Source organism: Sarcophilus harrisii, chromosome 3, assembly GCF_902635505.1.
Source record: "Sarcophilus harrisii chromosome 3, mSarHar1.11, whole genome shotgun sequence".
NCBI lineage: Eukaryota > Metazoa > Chordata > Mammalia > Dasyuromorphia > Dasyuridae > Sarcophilus > Sarcophilus harrisii.
This window is the reverse complement of record NC_045428.1, coordinates 523802093-523824760: the sequence shown is the minus strand read 5'-3', so window position 1 is coordinate 523824760 and position 22668 is coordinate 523802093. Positions and strand designations below refer to the sequence as shown.

Here is a 22668-nt window from a genome sequence, read left to right as displayed (position 1 = left end):
AAACTAAGTCAAACAGAGTTAAGTGATTTGCCTAGGGTCACACAGCTATTAAGATTTGAATTCATGAAGATGAGTGAATGTTCCTCATTCCAAGCCCAGTGCTTTATTTACTCGCACCACCCAGTTGTTCTCAAGTGAAATAATTAAGGAGATATAAAAAGATTGCTTTGCTGCAGCAAGTGCTCAGTTGAGATTATGCAACATAAATTTGTAGTGGATCTAATTGGTAGTTTCATGACTGCTTCCAGTTTACTTTAGGATTATATAAATAGGAGTTAAGGAAGTAAATCTGAGAATAATCCAAAGCAAGGGTTGGCAACACAAGAGGGGTAATAGGACAGGAGGGCAAAGGATTCAACAGAAGAGATCAGTATAGAGTTGAACTATTTACATCAAGGGGTAAAGATGGGTGAAACCAGTATAGGGGTGATGGCAAAGAACTGAGGATTGGAGGATTCAGAGATCATGATGAAGATGAAGAACAGTTTTTAGGGTTGCAAGACAGGAGACATGGAATGATTGTGATCAGATAAAAGAATTTATGTAGTTCCAACAACTCTGATAATGGGACCAGGGCTTAAAATCAAGTCACAGGATCGTGAATCTAGAGTTAGAAGTGATATTAGAAACTCTCTAACCCAATATTTCCATTTTAAAAATGAGCAGACTAAGACCTAATATAGATGCTCTGATTCCAAATGCATGCACTTGCATAATATTTTTCTAATTCTAAATTCAGTGATTTTCGCTACTTATTCCATGCTGTACATAATACTCTCAAAGATTTTCTCCTCTACCAAAGAACTTTCAGATATAGGTATGATCTTTAGCACTTGATTTTTGGATGATAAGTCTGGTAACACATTATTTATGATACTTTTACCATTATTAATAATTTCTCACATTTGAAGAACTTTTTTTTATAGTTTACACACTATTTTAATAAAATAATCACCTCTAATTTCCATATAGTACTTTAGAATATACAAAGTGTTTTCTTTGTGAGGTATTATCATTCCCATTTTATAGATGAGAGAACTGAGGCTCAAGGAAGATAAAAGATTTGCCTTTGGCCCCACAAATCACAAGTGTCAGATTTGTGACTGGTATCGGGGGCTTTTGGCTTGAGATCAGTAGTCCTTTCACTGTCCCATATATACATTAGAGAGATTGAAACAACAAGAGGAGTAACTTTTAAGAAAATAAAGAATGGTTTTTCAAGTGATACTTACTGCTAGTAGAGGACATATGGCTGTAGTCTGACCTGAAATATAAAAACCATGACATAAGTATAGTTGTACAATTTAATTTTTCTTTATCCAAACAATAGCAATAATTCACATTCATATTACATACTAAGCTTTCCAAAGCACTTTCCCAATAACAGCCTTGTATGGTAACATGATTCCCCTCCTTTTGTGTATGGGAAAACAGGCTCTGAAAAGGTAGGTGACCAGCCCATTATCATATAGCTAAGGTAATCATAATGTTATGCCTTGAATTGTTATGTTCTGAATAAAGTTATTATGGCCAACCCTGTCCCCTTCCTTGCCATCAGGACTGGGAGAATTGAGTCTGGAAAAACCTTGGAACTCACCTTTACATACCATAGTGTCATAAAGTCCAGATACATTATCTTGATCCTTGCTAGGATAATTCCCCCTTCTGTTTGACCATTGCCTCTCACCTCGTTGTCTCCTGCCTTTGACCTTATCTTGACCCTCATCCAGTCAGGATTAAGTTATGATCCTTTTCTGGAATTATGATTTATCTATCCACCCAGTGTTCTCACCCCCTTTATCTGCCTTTGTTGCCCCTATAAGATTGTATTCTCAGGTTATGTATTCTGTTTGCAAATCCTAATCAGTTATAACCCTATATAAGTTCCCTGGCTCAGGGATGGAATGATTTTTGGATAAGAGTCCCATTTCAGTCAGCTGGCCTAAAATTCTCCACATTAAAAGATGAAAAACCAGTCTCTGTCTTGCCTCAGTTTCTCTGGCATTACAATAAAACCAGAATTTAAAACCAAGACTTTTAACTCTAAAACCAAAGCTGTTTCTACTATATGAACTGATTCACATGTATATAGTCTTATGCATATACATATGTTATACATATAGTCTTATGCAAATTTACCAGATTAAAATATATACTTTTTTTTATTGTAATTGCTTATATTGGAGTTGGTCATTTGCCGTTCAAAATTTCATTAGAATAAGTTCCCCCAAATAGTAAGAACTGACATTTCTATAGCATGTCCACTAACTGGATATCTTCCAAGGCTTTGTCTTGGGCCTTCTCTTCTTTCCCTCTACTCTTTTTGAGACTCTCATCAGCTCTCAGGGGTTTGAGTACTATCTCTATGCAGATTACTTATAGATTGAGCCCTATATTCTCTCGTTGTCTCGTTCCTGAGTGCCTGTTTTACATAATAAACTGCTTATTGGGCATTTTCAGCTGGATGTCCTATAAGCATCTCAAATTTAGTATGTTCAAAAGACAAATCATCATACCCATCACCCCTACTTCCAAACTCCCCTCTTTACTATCAACAGAGTCAAAATCTTGGTTGGTATAAACTCCTCATTCTCATTCATTCCATATAATCAGTAGCCAAATCCCATCATCTTGAACTCCAAAAGATCTCTAAGATTTCTATTATTTGTATTCATGCTGCCATCACCCTAATTCAGGCCTTCATCACCTTTCTGCCAGGACTATTTATTTGTCTCTTTACTTCAGGTCTCTCCTTGATCCATCTTGACATAGTTATAGAAGTGATTTTTGTAAAATATTGCTCCCCTGTCAGCCTTCTGCTCAAACTTGAGGACCAAATATAAACTTCTCTGCTTAACATTTAAATCTCTTCACAAATTGTTTCTTTTCTACCACTTCAAACTTCTTATAGGATCTAGTCATGTTAACCTACCTACTTATTGTTCCACCCACAAAACACAAATTTCTCATCTGGGTGTCTTTGCCCTGTCTGTCTCATATGCCTGGAATAAACTTCCTATTTATTTCTGCTTCTCTGAAACCTTAGTTTCCTACAAAGCAGCTCAAGCAATTTAAGTTCTTCATGAAATTTGTCCTTGTCTTCAGTTGCTAGTATTCCAGTTGCTCCCCAAACAACCTAGTATTCATTTTCTATGTATATCCTTGTGTATCTACATGTTGTCTCTCCCAAGACAATTTTAACTCCTTGAGGACAAGCTTCATTTATTTCACTTTCATCTTTGTATTCCCTGGTGTTTTGCATAGTGATTGGCACATAGTAAATTCTTGATAAGTGATTGTGATTTAATGTATAAATATTCTTCACAATTATGCAATAAAAGTCACTAAACTTTGACCTAGAAATAATCTACTAATAGATCAATATTTTGAGAAGATCTAGATTGTAATCTCCTTGAAGACAGAGACTGTCTTTTGCCTCTTTTTGTTTGACCAGCACTTACCACCGTACCTGGAACTTAGTACATGCTTAGTAAATGTTTACTGATTGGTTGATATGAAAAATATTCATAGTATCATTTTTTCCCATAGAAATAATAATAGCTACAATTTATAAATCACTTAATTTGTTCCAGGAACTTTCAGGATATTATCTCATTTGATCCTGATTTCAACTCTGGAAGGTAATTCCCCATTTTTACATTTGGGGAAACTAATGCAAACATGAATTTTTTTTTAAGTGACTGGGTGTCTGAGGTTGGATTTGAATTCTGTCTACTTGACACCAGGTTTTGTGCTCTACCTACTGTACCTGTCTAGGTACCCAGAAAAAATATTTGAAAACAAAGTGTCAAACACCTAGGGAAGAGGCTAATAAATGGTGGGATTTGAATGTAAAGGGATTGTATTACTCCATCAAATATAAGGAATTCAGAGAAAAACAAGAGAATTATTGATGGAGAATAAAGAAAGAACAGGGAAACAATATCCATAATGACTACATGATGTAAATGAAAACAACACTAAAATCAATTAAACTCAGATTAATTTCAATGATCAATCATTTCCCAGACATTTTCAAGCCATTCTACCCATGCTCTGGCCATCTTCTTTATCCTCTTCCCATAAGAATTCAGACTTTGCTCCTGGGGTATTTATCTCTGAAAGGTAACCTCTGAATTCTCTTGCCCTTAATCAGGCCACCACAACAATGTGATTCATTTCTAAATCAAAGGGTTGTGTTCAAATCCTCCTCACCCAACTTCTTGCTCTCTCTTTGATGATGTCTTCTCCCTTTAGAATGCAAGCAGGAACAGTCTTACTGGTTTGTATTTGTGACCTCAGGGTTTATTCGGCACCATGCTTTTCACTTAGGAGTCACTTAAGAAATGTTTTTTCTTGCATTTATTAGATGGAACTGAAGTATATTCTAGGTAGAGGGGAGACTGTGGGTGTGGAATGTTACATATTATATCTAACATGATTTTATTTAACTCACTGTTTTTTGTTAAAAGAGAGAAATCTAAGGGAAGTAAAGGGGTAGAGTATAACCTCCTCAAATATGAATAAAACACATAAAAGATTGCTTACTATAATTTTGTAAACTCTTTAGTTCAATGATTATCATCCCTAATCCATATATATGGAAGAAAATACAATATAGGAAAATTAAATCATTTGGCTATGGTCTCATAAATAGCAAATTAAGTTTTAAACCCAATTATCCAATGTAGTGTGCACTTTTGCACTTGAAAATTAAGGGAAACTGAGAGACAATGGTCTGAGCATGATCAACTTATTAGCTAGGCTACCAGTACCAATAACCAAAGACCCAAAGCAAAGCTTACTAGCCTCTGTATATTTCTGGATTAAAAGAGAAAAAAACAGGGTTTGGAAGGTGGGAAAAACAATGCAAATAGTTACAGAGTAGATAACCTCATAGAGATGGGGACAATATGATTGGTTATAACAAAGAAAGTGGGCTACCACCTATATGTGGCTAGTAACTACTTCACTTTGACAATTAAAGAATGTTAATGGTTTTATGGGATCCAGCCATCATCTTGTAACCTTTGTTAGGGGATCAAATCTACCAGATTTGCTATCTTCCTGGAAGAAAGTTATACAAGGACAGGGAAGGACAGTTGACATGTCCTTTGGGGATGCCACCAAGTCAACTTTTGGTGCTTAAAGATAATAAATAGATGTCCTGGAGGTATCTCAGGGGCTATCTGTGTGAGAGGGGAAGCCTGTATTCAGAGGGAAAGCTGAATTCTTGAGCTCAACTCAAGGGCATAGACATATGGCTTTAGGCAGATGCAAACTCAATTATAAAAAAACAATACAGCAAAAAAAAAATCAAATACATTGTAGAATCAATACAGCAGAAATCAATATGGGAGAAACTTAATTTGATCTTTTCACCATTACACCAGCTGCCTCTATGAAAATGTAAAACTATAGTACCATAATATTAGAAATAGATATGCATAAATATAAAACACAAACATAAATCTTAAAAACTTTCCTGTATTGGAGCATCTAGGTGGTGCAATGGATAGAGCATCAGCCCTGAAGTCAGGAGGACCTGAGTTCAAATATGGTCTCAGACACTTAACACTTCCTAGCTGTGTGACCCTAGGCAAGTCACTTAATCCCAATTGCCTCAGGGGAAAAAAAAACTTCCCTGTATCATGGTATCCTTCACACCTTTTATCTTGGCGGCAGAAGATATGTACCACTGTTATGTCTGGTTATTTGACACAAGGAAGAAGGATGTTTTGATATATTTGACCTCAATAAGCAACCCCACAGGGGAATAGGGAAAAGAGAGATGATGTGAGAATAGGTATAAAATTGCCAATCGCAAGCATCCAGACAAAAAAAAAAACTCAACGGAATTTGTTTCCTGAAGAAAGGGAACTTGACTAAGAATCCTTCATGACTTCATCTTCATTAAGTTGCTATTTTTGGATGTGGATTCAAAGATCTCCCCAATTTGGAAGTTGATTTATAATATAAATGATTTATATATAGGGAATGACCTAGGGGGCTCAATTGATCATTTTGATGAGTTTATAGGATGGTAAGCCTTTAGGATTTGAGAATGTATATGCCTGTAGCAGGTATGGATATACTTATTAACATCCTGTTAAGAGGACTGGAGCCATGGGATTAAGACTTAATGAGATTTCAGGGTATCCTCCAATCCTGAGGATATATCTCAGCTATATGAGTCTAGGACTTGATAGTTGCCAGTGGAATTACATTAGACTCATGATTTTTTGTTTTGTTTTGTTTTGTTTTGTTTGTTTTATAGACCTAAACTCTTTGTATTGCTATAGTGTGAACTCAAGAGACAACATTCAGGGCTGTCCAGGAATTCCTACTAATATCAAGTTTATAGAAAGGGGGTTGCCAGACTCCCTAGCAAATCTCAAATTTGAACTCAGGAAGATGAGAGATCAAGCACAGTATTTTATCTACTATATGACTTAATTTTTTACTACTTTTTATATATTTTAGATTTAATTTTTCTTTTTCTTTTGAAAGGAAAAGTCTTTTCTTTTTTCATTGACCATTTTTTCCTAATGTAAAATTCATAGTTTCACTTTTTCCTTTTAGTTTAGTTTTCCTCCTAAAAAAAAAGGAAAGGAAAGGTGAAGAATTGGTAGATCTGGATTAGAGTCAGGAAGATGTGAGCTCAAAGCCACATCCAAATATGTATTAGTTGTGAGACCCTGGGTGAGCCACTTAATTTCTACCTGCCTCAGTTTCCTTATCTATAAAATGAGGATAATGATAGTACATACCTGTAAAGGGCAGAACTTTGGAGAAGTATACTTGAAACAAGGTGTTAACTAAGTGGAATTGAGGAGATAATGGTTTTCTAGTTCACATATATCTAATATGACATAATGATATAATCACTTTAGTTTGATATAATGATATAACCAATCTACCTACCTCCCATGGTTGTTTTAAGAATCAAATGAGAATTTTGTAAAGTTCTTTATAAGTCTTAAAGCACTACATAAATGTGTATTTACATACATATATACATACATGTGTATATATACATATATGCAAATGGAAAGAGAGAGACGGAGAAAGAGAGGGGGGGGGAGGGAGAGAGGCAGGGAATGAGGGAGAAGAAAGGAGGGAGGGAGAAAAGGAGGGAAAAGGAAGGAAGAAAGAAAAGGGAAACAGCAAGAGGGAAAGGGGGAAAGAGTGAGAGGGAGGGGAGGGAGAGAAAAAAGAGAGAGAGAGAGAAAGAGAGAGAGAGAGAGGAAGAGGGAAGGGGAGAAGCAAGTAATGAGGGGAAATGAGAGAGGGAGGGAGGGAGAGGAAGGAAGGGAAGAACGGAAAAGAAAGGAAGCAGAAAAGGAGAGGGAGGGAGAAGGAGAGAAAGAGAGGAAAAGGGAGAAAAAGAGAACAAGAGGGAAGGAGAGAGGAAAGGGCAAAGGAAGGGAGGGAGGGAGAGATAAACAATAGGAAGTATGAGCCTAGGGGAACTTTGTATGATTATGTGGGTTTTTTGGGGGATGACAATGATGGAATGGGATGAATGTAAGCTCAAAGGCATTAGCTATGAGGCATACAGTGATTAAAGAAAGCGGTCCCCCCAAAAAAGCAGTTTCTGCATCAAGCAAGCTGCCTGACATCATGGAGCCTTCCTGCAGCCTCAGAGGGTCACTCAGAATTGAAGTTATGGATTTCATTGTTATTTGATAGCAAAGGACTGCTAATAATTAACTGGGGCAAAGGTGCAGTTAATCAAGGCTGTCTTTGTTGGCTTTAAAACCCCTTTACCATCTGACTCCTTATGTTAGAAATCTCATTGCACATTTCTATCCCTCACATACTCTTGCTTTAGTTAAACTTGCCTATTTGCTTGCTGGGGCAGCTAAAGTGGAACCATAGTGCATAGAGCCCTAGGTCTAGAGTTGGGAAGATTCATCAAATGTGGCCTGAGCCTCCAACTGGGAGACCCTGGGCAAGTCACTTAACTCTGGTTCAGTTATCTCATCTGTAAAATGAATTGGAGAAGGAAATGGCAAACCATTTGAGAATCTTTGCCAAGAAAACCCAACCCCAAATGGAGTCGTGAAGAGTCAGAAATGATTGAAAAATGACTGGACAACAAAAAAAATTGTTCAAGTTCAAGTTCAAGTGCCCCTTCCTACAGGAGGCCCACCTGGATTCCCTTGGTTGCTAGAGGTTTCTCTTTGGAAATTATTTTTAGCCTGTTCTTGCTGTTGTTAAATTGTTTCAGTCATAATTGACTCACTGTGATCCCATTTGGGGTTTTCTTGGCAAACAAACTGGAGTGGTTTGCCATTTCCTTCTCAATCCATTTAATAAGTGACTTGACCAGGATCCCACGGCTAATGAGTGTCTAAGGCTAAATTTGAACTCAGGAAGATGAATGCCCAAGCACAGTGCTCTTCCTCCTATATCACTTAACTGTCTTTTAACTACTTTTTTATATATTTTAGATTTAATTTTAGGTGTATATATGTTGCTTCTCCTTAATAGAACATAAGTTCTTTGAGGATAAGAAGTGTTTTGCTTTGGTTTTTGTATTCCTGCCACCAGCACAAATTCTGGCACTTAATAGGTCCTTAATAAATATTTTATGAATGAATCAATTTGATAAGCTCTGCATGCTGTAAGCAAGCCTTTGATTAGGACTTTGGACTGCAATTCTCCATAAAACATATAGATATGTCTCTAAAGCAGCATTTTTTTTTTCTGAGACAATTTGGGTAAGTGTCCAGCCAGGGTCACACAGCTGGAAGTGTTAAGTGTCTGAGACCAAATTTGAATTCGGGTCCTCCTGATTTCAGGGTTGGTGCTCTATCTACTGTACCATCTAGCTGCCCTAAAATAGTAATTCTTAACCTGGTGTCTAGGAACTTATTTTTGAAAATATTTTGATAACTATATTTCAATAAAATTTATTTTGTGAAACTATGTATTTTTAAAAAAAATTTATGAGGAGGGATCTATAAATTTTACCAGACAAAAAAGATTAAGAACTCTTCTCTTAGAGGGCAAGTTGTCATGATAAGGGCAGGATAAACTGGTTGACTTGGACTCTTGGCAAGATGAACCCTTGTTGGCAAGAACAATTCTTATATGTTCTATAAGGAAAAAATCAAGAAGAGTGTTCATCTCTTTTCTCTTCTATTTTCCTGCTGGAGAATTTCTGAGAGCACAACAGGAAGGAGAACTTCACCTGAGAGCTTCCTTGTGGCAGAAGCACACGGTAAGACGGCATGTTTATCCACATGGCCCAAGATCAAGTTCTCAGACAATGTCATTCCTGAATTCTAGCTTTCTAGTTAAAGAAGGAAACACTTCATAGGTAACAGGTCATGGAAGTTGTCCTAAAAGTTAGTTCAGGTTTAAGAGCTCAAAAATCTAGTCTTCTTTGAAAAAAATAGGAATTATTCAAGAATTATCAATCAGAGAAGGAGAGGAGAGGGTAGAAGAGAAGATGAGAGGGAATTAGAAGGAAAGAAGAGAAAAGAGGAAAGGAAAGAAGAAAAGACAGGAGAGGAGAGGAAAGGAAATAGGAAGGAAGAAAAGAGGAGTAGAGAAAAGAGGCAAGGAAAGGGAAAAGGAAGGGATGAAGAAAAGAAAAGAAAAGATGAGAGATGAGAGGAAAGGGGACAAGAAAGAAGAAAAGAGGTGAGGAGGAAAGAGGAAAGGAGAGGAGAGGAGAAAGGAAGGGATGAAGAAAAGAGAAAAGGAAAGAAGAGAAGATGAGAGAAAAGGGGATAGAAAGAAAGAGAAGTGGAAAGGACAGGAGGGAAGAGGAGAGGAGAAAGGAAGAGAGAAGGAAAAGGAAGAGAAGAGGAGAGAAGACTTTGACTTTGGTCATGGGAGCAGTGAAGAGGGACTAAAGATATAATATAAAAAAGTAAGGGACTTAGATTTTTCATTGCTATTACAGTGAGTTATTTGGATAGAATGGGTCCAAAAGGTAGTAAGATTATTTGCCTAGCATTCCCAGATGTGTTTCCTTTCCAGGGATGTCCAAGTCCTTAGAGCAGTACCATAAGGCATGTGTAGAATTCAAGAAGGGCTCACTGTAATGTTAGAGTGCTATCTACCTACCTACTAGTTTCAATCTCAGTTTCTTTCTGAGGTCAGAGCCCAAATCCATCACAAGTTCAGATAATTTTAGGATCCCGTGGAAGGGAAGGGAAATGTACTGTTTGATCATGGGTTCCTCTATGACTCCTTTGAATTTTTTGCTTTTTTTGTAAGATGAAAAAAAAATCTGCCCTGAACCCAATAAAATCCTCATTGCCTTCAGGACTTATATGGTATCTGAAGAGACCTTTTTATTGTAAAATGAAGAGAATATTCCAGGCAGCCTTTCAGGTTCTTTTCCAGTTCTAAACCAGTGACCTTGTGAATCACATTCGTAGCATCTTAGATGCAAGATATCTAACAAGATTTCTCTAGATATGTGGCTAAAGTACTAATTTCTTGGTTCAGCCCTTAAGATTATTTACATAAATTATTATTTATGTAAACCCAGAGCTTGTTATGTTGGGCCATCTTTATGATTCTGTAAGATTCACCAAACGTTTCTCCTACAGCCACCCTGAAAGGTAAACAGTAGAAATATTATTCCCATTTTACAGATGAGGAAACTGGTTTTTTTTGGTTTTGTTTCTCCAATGTCAAAGCTGGCAGATGTTTGAGTCACAGTTCTGCACTAGGTTTCTGGACCCCAAGTCATGTACTTTTTCTATTATGACTTACACCTAACAGCACTTCATAGATTCCAAGTCAGTCATGCTGATCAGCTAAAGACTTGGGCAACTCAATGACAAAGGCATTAGGATGAATTAATGTGTTCCTCTTAGTTTGACTAAAGAGTATTATACTCTCTCAACTCCCCAGCTGTCATTAAAAGCTAAAATGTCACGTTTCTTTCCAATTAAAAAATTTTGAACATATTGAACTAAAAATATTTTGAAAACTATTTCTGTTGCTTATTTAAATGACCTAACAGAGAACATAATGCCAACAAAACAGAATGTTAGGAAAATAGCATTTGGCTTTCTCTTATCAAATGAAATTCCTTGCTAATTATAGAACTTGAAAAATAGAAAAATCTTAAAGATCGTCTGGTCCAATTACGTTGTTTAATGTGTATGGAAACTGAAATCCAGAAAGGACTATGTGTTTTTTCCAAAGTTACAGTCAACTGGTGACAAAGCTGAGGCAAGAGCTCATCTTTTCTGCCTTACTATTCTGTTAGACCACAATCTCAGATTTGAACATTTTAAATACACAAATACAACATTTTATTCAAAGAACTTCCATTATTGCAAATGCCGAAATATGACAAATCTACTTGGCTAATTCTATTATTAGTTTAAGATAGAAATAATATTAAGATGTTTAATGCCTGGAGATAAAATACCGTAACAATTTTGTAATAAAATGTTTAATAATTTTCTAGTTTTCTCAGTTAAAATGACTAATTCCAAAGCACATGAGAAGATGCAATAGATTACATAGATACATATTAGGTTAAGCTATATATTCACATAATAATCATTTTGTTTTTAGTTGTTTTTTAGTCATGTCTGATTCTTCACTACCCTCTTAAGGATTTTCTAGGCAAAAATTCTGAAGTGGTTTGTCATTCCTTCTCTGGTTCATTTTGTAGATGACAAAACTAAGGCAAATAAGATTAAGTGACTTGCCCAGGATCACACAGCAAGAAATGTATGAAGCTGGATTTATATATATATATACACATATACGCTATATATAAATAGTGTGTGTATATATATAATGTATGTGTACATATTTTATATACATATATTATATATGTAATACATAGTCAATTGGTGACAAAGCTGAGGCAAGAGCTCAACTTTTCTGTCTTCCCATTCTGTTAGACCACAATTTCAGATTTGAACATTTTAAATACACAAATGCAACATTTTATTCAAAGAACTTCCATTATTGCAAATGCCAAAATATGACAAATCTATTTGGTTCATTCTATTATTAGTTTAAGATAGAAACTTGAACTAAAGTTCATTTGGACTCAAGCTCCTTCGTTTTAGAAGTAAGGAAACTAAAGTCCTCCAAAATAACATGATTTGCCTAGGATCACTACGGGGTAAGTGATGAGAATTTGTATCCATGTCTTATAATTCCAGAACCAGTCTTCACTCTTTACCCCACCACATTCATCTCCAGTTAGTCTCAGTGGATTTGAATACATATGGGCTTGTTTCATTTCTGATTTTGTATCCTCAGTATATTAACATGGTGCCTGACATTAAGTAGGCACTTAATAAATGCTTGTTTAATGATCAACTGAAATATTTATCGAACTTTGTATGCTTATTTTATGCATACAAGTTTTATGAGTAGCAAAATGGTATGGTTGTACGTTAGAACCAGCATTAAGATATGTGAGTATATACATATATACATACACACATATATAATTTTGTTTTATATATATTTATATGTAAATATATATCATATATGTCTATATCTATGTATATATCTAGCTACCTAGATATGAAAACTAGCTAGCTGTCATATCAGAACTTTTTGCTCTACTCAGATTCTTAATCAGGAGCCTCTTAAGTGTCCTCCAATAGGGCATAACTTATTCAATTCAACACTATAGGGGCTTGAAAGTTAAGATTGATTGGCTCCATGGCTATTTAATTAGTAGATGAAACTAACTCTGTGTATAACAGAAATATGAGGCAGTTTAGCTTAATGGCTAGACTACTGGTCTAATAAAGAATCAAAAAGACTTTTTTTAGGTTTAAATCATATCTTTGGCCCTTACTAGCTATGTGTCCTAGTTTAGACACAAAAGGTCACATCTTATAAACTCATCCAGTTGACCTGGGAACTCCCCATCAAGCACAGTGGAAACTTGGTGAGCACAAACAGTGAACATTAGGGTTTTTGTTTTTTGTTTTTTTTGGCTAATTTCTGGGTTTTCCAATTATATTTTCCTAAAATTTTCTCTAGGAAATTGGCATAAAATTTAAAATTGGAATTGATGAGCCACTTTGCCTTTATCAATAATATCATTCACTGAAACACAAACCTCATTGGTTTAATGTTCAGCAAATCCAGGGCACTGGACCAGATACTATGTAAAAGAAAACAAAGATCTACAGTGAGTATTAAGTGTATCACCTTCTCTGGATCAGAAAGAAGAAATACTATGACTTCTCCTTGCCTTTCTCCTTATCTATTTCAGAGTTGGTTTCTTCAGTTTATTCTTTGTCTATCTACCCATTCTAAAAGCACTAGATGGTCTGGCTTCATCTCCCAATTCTATGATATCATCAACTGGAGGGAAGCCTAGGTAAGGGGCACTGTATGACCCTGATTCAGTGGTTCAGGAATGACGTAAAGGGGGTGATTCTGTAATGCTTGACTACAATGTCCAAAGAAATGAATCCACTTTATATAGTTCTACTTGAAACAGTGTTTCAGTGGACAAATCTTACTGATGGCCATTCTAAAGCCAAGCTTCATTTGTTCTATTTCTTTTATATAGATATAAAACAATCTTGCCTGTCCCTTTGTTAAGGGGATTCAGTTACTTAAAATAGTTTACTACTCTCTAGCAGTCTGCTCGTCAGCCGTAGGCAATAAAAAGCATGCTGAAGTACAAAGCTTGCTTTCAAGTGGATTTGGGAAATTGTGGCTTCCAATCGAAAGCAATTACAACTGAAGAATACTGCCTTGCTTACAATGTTGGCTTGAAGGATATGTGGGGCAGTGGCAATGCCATACCAAGCAAAGAGAAAAATGTCAGGGCAAAAAACACAAGAATTAATTAAAGACTGAAAGACTATAATTATTTGAACAAATCAACAGCATATAAGTAGCTGTAGATAACACTGTCCATAATATGTTTCTTTGTTTATTCTGGTCTATAGCATTTGCTACTTGTTTAATGGGCAAAAAGCCAATTGAGTATTAAATAATGAAAAGACAAAGTTTATCCTTTTGATAGTTCTCTCTTTATATCTATACATGGCAAATTTTTAACTGTCACTTTCATCCAAACTGATTAATTGCAATTTGTATTTATGGTGATATTACCATATGGGCAGTTAGGTGGTACCTTGGATAGAGTTCTGGGTCTGGAGTTAGAAAGTCCTAGTTCAAATCCAGCCTCAGACACTTACTATCTATATGATCCTACGCAAGTCACTTAACCCTGTTTACCTCAGTTTCCTCGTCTGTAAAATGAACTGAAGAAGGAAATAGCAAATCATTCTAGTATCTTTGTCAAAAAAACCCAAATAGGGTTTGAAGAATTGGATGTGATTGAACAACAATTATCAGAGGGGAAGGAGAGAGTAACTGTGGGCATGAAGAAAGGCTTTGTGTAGAAGGGCAGCACTTGTGCTGAGCTCTAAAAAGGGCTAGATATTCTAAGAGGTAGAAGGAAGGAGGATGTACTTTTCACTCATGGGAGACAGAAGACAAAATGTCTTAAGTGTTTACCAGCAAGAAAGCTAGTTTAGTTAAAACGCAACACGTGTGAAGGTAACTCAGGTAAATAAGGCTAAAGGGGCTGAGGAATATCTCTATAAGCTTCACACTACTAGAAAAATGTGAGTTATTATTATATAGTTAGAAATTTGGGAGGGAGGCAGAAAGGATAGCAATAAGCATTTATCAAGCACTTATTATGGGCCAGACACTGTATTAAACACTTTTAAATAAATATTATGTCATTTCATACTCAAACAACCTTTAAAAATAGTTGCTATTATTATCCCATTTTACAATTGAGAAAACTAAGGCAAACTGGTTAAATGACTTATTCAAAGTCACAAAGCTCAACTGTGTCAGAGAGCACATTAGAACTCAGATATTCATGATTGCAGTCCCAGCTTTTTATCCACTGAGCCACCAGGTGCCAAAGATGAAATGAATGAATTAACAAAAGGATAACAAGTACTTACCATGTGCCAAGCCCTGTGTTAAATACTGGTAATACAGACACAAAAGCAAATAGTCTTTGCCCTCAGTAAGTCAGTTAACAAGTATCTACTATGTGTCAAATAGTGTTAAATGATAAAGATACTAATTATAACAAGTTCCTGGTCACAGAAATTATACTTTCTTATGGGGGAAATACCATTTAAATTACTAGGTGCTGTTGTTCAGTCATGTCCACTCTCCATGATCCCATTTGAGGTTTTCTTGACAAAGATACTAGAGCAGTTTGCCATTTCCTTTTTTAGTTCATTTTATAGATGAAGAAACTGAGGCAAAAAGGGTAAATTGACTTGCCCAGGGTCACACAGTTAGTATGTGCCTGAGGACAGGTTTGAACTCATGAAGATTAGTATTCCTAATTCTTAACCCATTGTGCACCTATATGTCTCACAAATCACTAGGTACATATAAGATATAGGGAATGGATGGAGAATAAACTCCAAGGGGACAGAAAAATTAGGGATAGGAAAAATTGACCACAAAAGAAAAAGAAGATGGACTTTGTTCTGAATTTTTAAGGCAAGAAATTATGAAATGAAGGTGAGAGGGCAGAGCATTTGGGGCTTGGGGGGGACTGCCAATGCGATAGGACAAAGTCTGTGACTGAATATGAAAAACAGAAAGGTCAGTGTCTCTGATAGCAGAGCCTTCAGAGGGGATTGAAGCAAAGGAAGACAGGAAAAATAAGAAGAGACTGGAATACAAAAGATTTTAAATTCAAAACAAAGTTTATATTTATTTGATCCCAGAAATAACAGGAAGTCACCTGGAAACACAAAATAGGGGACTGACACAGTTAGATTTATTTGGCAACTTAGCAAAGAATAGATTGGAGTGGGAAGAGACTTGAAGCAGGGAGATGGACCAGAAGAGAACCAGAAGCTGTAGTAACCCAGGCAAGAAGAAATGAAGTTCTGAACTAAGGTTGCTTCTATATGAATGGAAAGAAAGAAGTGGATATGAGATGTCATGAAGGATTTTTTTTTCATTAAATAGAATTAATTTGCCTTCTGTGGGATCTTTTTTTTATTTTTTATCTTTTTCTGTGGGATCTTTTATCTTTTTTTGTAACTTTATTTTTCAAAATACATGTCATGACTGATGCCAAATGAAGTGAGTAGAACCAAGAGAATATTGTACACAGCAATAATCAACTGTGAAAGATTTGGCTCTTTTCAACAATGAGGTGATTCAAGGCAGTTCCAATAGACTTGTGATGGAGAAAGCCATCCACATCCAGAGACAAAACTATGGAGACTGGATCAAAGCATAGAATTTTCACCTTTTTTGTTGTCATTATTGTTTGCTTGCTTGGTTTTTCTTTCTCATTTCCCTCCCTTTTACTCTTATTTTTCTCGTGCAGCATGATAAATGTGGAAATATGTTCAGAAGAATTACATGTGTTTAACTTATATTGAATTACTTGCTGTCCAAGGAAGGGGGGAGGTGGAGAGGGAAAAAGACAAGTGTACAACACAAGGTTTTGCAAGAGTGAATGATGAAAACTATCTTTTCATGTATTTTGAAAAATAAAAAGCTATTATTATTTAAAAATACATGCCATAAAGGAATTTGAAAAGAGATTGGATAAGTGAGGCAAGTGATAATGAGGAGTCAATGATGACACCAAATATGTGAACCTGGGTGACTGGGAGAATGCATAGACAATGATGCAAAAGATGGAAAGATGGGAAGAAAGGAAAGGGAAGATATTATGGGTTCTGTTTCAAATATGCTGAGTTTGAAATGTTTTTAGTTCGAGATGTCCAAGAGCATCTGGAAATGGACGATATCCTCAAATGAGAGACTAGACCTGGATATAGAGATCTAGGAATCAGATGCATAAAGATGATAATCGAATCCACGGGAGCAGATAAGACCACTGAGTTAAATAATGTAAAACAAAAAATAAAAAGGGGCCCAGAAAAAGGCTTTTTGGGATGGATATTCATGGACAGTGGAGGTGATATGGATGAAGAACCAGCAGAGGAGACTGAAGAGTAGTTGGACAGATAAAAAAAAAGAACCAGGAGAGGTCAATATCATGATAACCTAGTTAGGAGAGGTTATACAAAATGATCAACAGTGTCAAAGGCTAGAAAGAAGGAAACAAGAAGCATATATTTAAGCACCTACTATGTCAGGTACTATTTCCTATCTATCATGTTTATAGATTGCTTTATATATTTATTTGAATGTTGTCTGGAAGGACAGTGGTGCTCCCTCAGGAATCATTGGATTTATGACAGTAATAAAATAAAATGAAAAAAAGGGATAGGAGAAAAATTAGCACAAAATTAGCATTGTGCTAATATTATCTCATTTGATTCTCACAACAACTCTGAGAAGCAGGTGATATTATCATTCTCCATTTTACAGATAAGGAAACTGAGACAAAAGTTGACTTGTTCAATCATACAGATAGTAAATGTTTTATATTAAAACTCAAGTCTTCCTTATTCTAAACTCAGTCCTTTATCTACTGCACCACCTAATCAAGAAAGACAAAAATTGAGAAGAGGCCATTAGGATTGCCTACTAAGAAACTTTCAGTAACTTTGGAGATTGACATTACAATTGAATAATGAAATCAGAAGCAAGATTGTAGATGATCTAGAAGTGAGAGAGAGAAGAGAAAATAGAAGCAAAGCGTGAAAGACTTTAGTTACAAATGGGAGGGGAGACATAGGACAATTTTTAAATAATAGCTTTTTATTTTAAATTTATATATATGTATATATATATACATATATATATATATATATGCAAAGACAGTTTTCAACATTCACATTTGCAAAACCTTATGTTCCAAAGTTTCTCCCTCCCTTCACTCCATCCTCTCCTCTAGATGACAAAAATTCAATATATGTTAAATGTACAATTCTAAACATATTTCCACATTTATCATGCTGCACAAGAAAAATCAGATAAAAAAAGAAAAAAATGAAAAAGAATATGAAAAGCAAGCACACAACAACAAAAAGGTGAAAATACTATGCTGTGATCCACACTCAGTCCCCACACACCTTTCTCTGAGTTCAGATGGATCTCTCTCCATCACAAATCTAGTATAATCTTCCTGAATCACAGCACAATTGTTAGTGGGGATAGTGGGATCAAGGACAGTTTTTCTTAAGGATGGGGAAAAATGGGCATGTTTATAGGCAGAAAGGAACAAGTCAGTAGATAGAGGGAGACTAAAGATTAATAAAAAAGGAGTTATGATAGTTGAAGAAATCAGCTAGAGAAGTTAGGAAAAGGATGGTTTCAAGGACATAAGAGTTTGCCTTGGTAGGCATAAAGGCAATCTCATAAGTTAAAACTGGAGAGGAGGTGGTAATGAAAGATAATATAGAGGGAGCCTTTTGATAAATGTGTTCTCTCTCTCTCTCTCTCTCTCTCTCTCTCTCTCTCTCTCTCTCCTCTTTCTATTTCTCTCTCTGTCTCTGTTTCTCTCTATCTGTATCTTCTGTCTTTCTCTCTCTCAATATGATTTAAGGTTATTAGCAGAGAAAGTAGGAAGCTTAAAGAGAGACAAGGTTTAACACAATTATAAAGAACAGAATGCTTGCCCTGCTGTAGTAAGAACCCAGTTGAGAGTAGATAACAAAAATTTGAAAATCTGTACAGTTTCATGAATTATGTTAGTTCCATTCAACAACACATGAATAACTGAGGAGGTAGACAGTGAGATTAAACTGAGGCTGAGATTTGGTAAGGCAGGATCAGCAATAGGACATGTAGGCAAGAGATTCAAGGTAGAGAATAGTGAATCAAGTGAAGATTATGAAGTTATTTACTATCTATTTTACTACCAAGAGTTGGTTAAGCAAGAGACAGAGAAGGAAGAAAGAAGAATTTAAGTATTACAAGGATGGTTGCCTGAGAAAGAGCTGCAGAATGCAAGATATGGAGATCACAGAAAGGAGAAAAAGGGATGTGTGTGTGTGTGTGTGTGTGTGTGTGTGTGTATATGTGTGTTAAAAAGCATAGGAAAATATGGAACAATAAAAGCTTATGATCAGAGAAAAGAATTTCAAGGGCCATGAAGAAAAAAGTAGAATCTTCTGGCTAATGGTAAGATCAAGGGTTTGATCATCTCTGTGGGAAATAGAATGAAGAAATATGGAAACTGAGTAAAATTGAGAAATCAAGAAGCTAAGATGTTTGAAGGAATATTACTAGGCATGTTGCAGAACTCTAGTAAGATAGGAGGTGAGGCTATGAGCTAAACACTGAACTCAATGAAGAAGGAAACAGTAAATCTGAGTGTCCAGTGATAATGGCCATCAGTAACTGGAAACGATAATAAATTTGGAAATTATGAATGTCAAAAGAGAAAAGATTGTACAGAAGTGACAATGATAAACTAAAAGAATTCTAATGTGAATTATGGGGATATGGAAGTGTGGCAAGTAATGAGGGAAGTCACATTATCAGGAGGGAGACATGTCTCATTGAAGGGCAGAGGATGGAGTGAGAAACAAAAACGATTTCAAATGAAAGAGAGTTCCAGGATCTTACATTTAGTAGGAGAGGCAGCATATATAGTAAAGTTATGGCCAGTGCATGGAGTTATGGTCTGGGAAGTCACAAAGACATTGTGTGGAATGATAGAGCCTTTTCCAGAGGTAATGGTAGTATTGACTATAATTCAAAATTAGATTCTGACACACGAGCTGTATGAACATTGGTAAATCACACACACAGTAACCATAATATAGTTTCATAATATAGAATTCATAATATAGAATCAGTATTAATTGGAAAAGGAGGTTTTCACACCAGAGGGTCTGGAGTTACAGGTCTCCATGAAATAAGGAATGTGGTAGATGAGAAAGAAAATTGTTATGAAAGATTTCAGAATGTAAATCCTACTAAACTCAACTCAAAAGTTAACAAATTTTGTCTCTTGGCTGAGATACCAGAAAACAGACTTGAATGCTGAAGTAGCCAATAACTATTGGAGAGAAGAATAAAGCATGGTACATTTGGCAAAAGAAATTTTGCTTTGTGACAGGGAACTAAAAAAAAAAAGCATAGAGAAACTAGAAATAGCTCTAGTGACAAAACGAAGATTTAAATTAAAATGCTCATTTAAAAGAAGAGAAAATAAAGCTTATGTCTTAAAGACTAGTCGCATTAACAAATATAACAATATTTTACTTAGATATATCTTGTTCATTTCTCTCCTCAAAGTTTAAGGATGATATTGAAAGAATAGAAAATTTTCAACTGCACTGGGGTAGCCACAGTTTTAGTACCACAGGCACTAAAGAGCTCCATAAAATCATCAGCATTAACAGCCCATTGCTGGCAGACATAAGCAGATGTCCTGCTGACTGTCTCAGTCTAAAGGATAATGTCACCATCTGGGTCAGTGCCTTCCACCAGCCTAGCTAAAGACCCTTTTTATCTCTTCTCGTTAGAAATTGCAAATTGGAAGTGAATTGAAATGCCAGAGGTTTGAACCAACTAAGAATAGATTGCTTTTATGGCTTCTTGGATTCACATTCCAGGTCATAGCATATAGAAAACAAAACCCTAAAATGAAAGTTGATAAAACCCCACAAATTTATAAAAAAAACAAGAGTTGAAAATCACAAATTATATTATCCCTTAGATTAAAATTAGCTGCGAAGTCAAAGTTGATCATTAAAAGGGAAGCCCTCCAACAAAATGAATACCATAAATGGTTAAATTTCTCAAGTTTGGGATGGGGAAGTCCCAGGAGAGCTTGCACTTGAGGCCATTCCAAGTCCAGAGTAAATACTCCATGGACTAATAGGTCCATTCTGGGGGTGAACTCTGTAGGAACTCCCCCAGGTCTGCCCTGCAATTCAGCCAAACTCCAGAATGAGTCCTAACTGCCCCCAGACTAATTTTCTAGTTTGGAAACAACAAGCTTCTTAAGCAAGTCTCTGTCCCTCAAGGTTTCCCCATAAGAGATATCATCCCTTTCCACTCCAGGTCATCCCAGGTCTGTTACTATATCCTGTGAACTGGGCAGGGGAGGCACTGGGAAGTCCAGGCCGAGATAGGAGGTGGGTAGGAAGCACTGGCAGCAGCATTCAGCCTTTTGTCCTACACAGGAAAACAGTGGTGGTTAGGAAAAGAGTAATTATTCTTCTACTGATATTTCGGGCTTATTATTTTATTTTGCTGGCTGATAGGAAATATGTCTTCTAGATAATCAAAAGTGTATTGTACTAGGCTTACCCCGCTCCCCTTTATCTCAAAAGTTGAGAATCAGACTCAGGAAGGGAGGGAGACACTCTAATGATTCAACTGCGGTGTGGAGGACTCCTGGGGGAGGGTATGACCAGGAAGTCTGCACTAAAGCCAGACAGAGCAAACAAATATCCTGATTTGTAGTACTTAAATACCTAATATAAATGTATCCATAGAAATATTCATATATGCATTCACTTGCATGTATACATTTATACACACAAAAAACGCATGTGTGTGTGTGTTAATTGGAAGTGCCAGATGCGAACAGTCTTTTGTAATCCTGCCCAAACGTCCTAGACAGACTTTAATAGCTTGGGCAAGAAGAAAGCCAGGGCAGCAACAAGTGCAACGGCATCTCCAGCCGCTCTCAGCAGGAGGTTCCGAAGCAGCAGAGAGCGGATGGTGGAGGGGGCATTAGAAGTGCCCTCGACACCCACTCCTAGACTCTTTCCCCTACACAAGAGGGCTCACCTATCTCTCCAGGCCCCGGCCAGCAGGTCCCAGCTCCCTCCCCTCCTCCCCTCCCCCCCGCCTTTACCTGGGGTCCGGGGCTCTTCTTCCCTCGTGACTACCGCCAACCCCCTAAAACTTCTCGAAAAAGACTGATCTTTCCCCCATGGGGGGGGAGCCTGATCTACAGCCCAGCGGGGAGAGCAAGGTAACACCCACATGGAAACTCTCCTTACTCCACTCTAGCTCTCTCCCCTCCCTCGGTGGAGTGGGGGAGGGGAGTTTCCAAGGATGGAGATGGGGGGGCATGGTCCCCGACCCGCGCCCTTCCGACGCCCGCTTCCCCACCGAGCTTGGGGAGCCCCTACCACCCTCTCTCTTCGCGTCCCCAGCTACAGCTGAGCCTGCGCGCTCGCACTCCCCGCGTCCCAATTGAGCTCCAATATCGGTATCCCTCCCATCCCTCCTCACCCTCCGGTCTCAGCTCCCGAGTCCACACAGTCATCCTCCTCCTCCTCGCCCCCGCCCGCCTTCGGGTCCATGGCAGGCTCGAGTCACGACTCCTCCTCGGGATCCCGGGCTGGCAGCCGCAGCAGCAGCAGTGACATTATCCTTTCCCTCCTTCCTTCCCACAGGGGCCCGCCTGGCTCCTGTCCGAGGACAGCGGTCGCTCCCCGCTCTCCAATCGCAACTCTGGCATCCGTGCTCCGGCGGCGGCGGCCGGCGCCTGCACCTCTTTTCTCCGCCTCCTTCTTTCTCCTCGCTAGGCTGTGCACACTGGGTGTCAGAGTCCCCCTCCCTCCTCCTCCTCCTCCTCCTCCTCCCACTCCCTCCCACCTCCTCTCCTGCTACTATGGCCACGCTCCTCCCTCCCAACGCTTGTGAGTGTGTTTTGTGTGCTTTTGTGTGCGCGCGCGCGTGTGCATGGATGGACGTTCGTGTGCTGCCTTCGCTGGGTATATTTCCCCTCCTGTCTATAATTTCCTTCCC

At 37.4% G+C, this 22668-nt stretch overlaps 1 protein-coding gene across 1 annotated transcript in view; it reads right to left on the bottom strand.

Moving 5' to 3' along the window:
- The window catches only part of FAM124A (family with sequence similarity 124 member A), a 115200-nt gene extending 92734 nt beyond the window's left edge, over positions 1-22466 (bottom strand). Inside the window, exons 1-2 of the mRNA XM_012545267.3 lie at positions 22150-22466; positions 1233-1264 (exon numbers count right to left, since the gene is read on the bottom strand). Coding sequence (XP_012400721.2) covers positions 1233-1264; positions 22150-22220 — 103 coding nt within the window. The 5' untranslated portion in view covers positions 22221-22466. The remainder of the gene's footprint in view (positions 1-1232; positions 1265-22149) is intronic.
- Between the last annotated feature and the right edge of the window lie 202 nt (positions 22467-22668).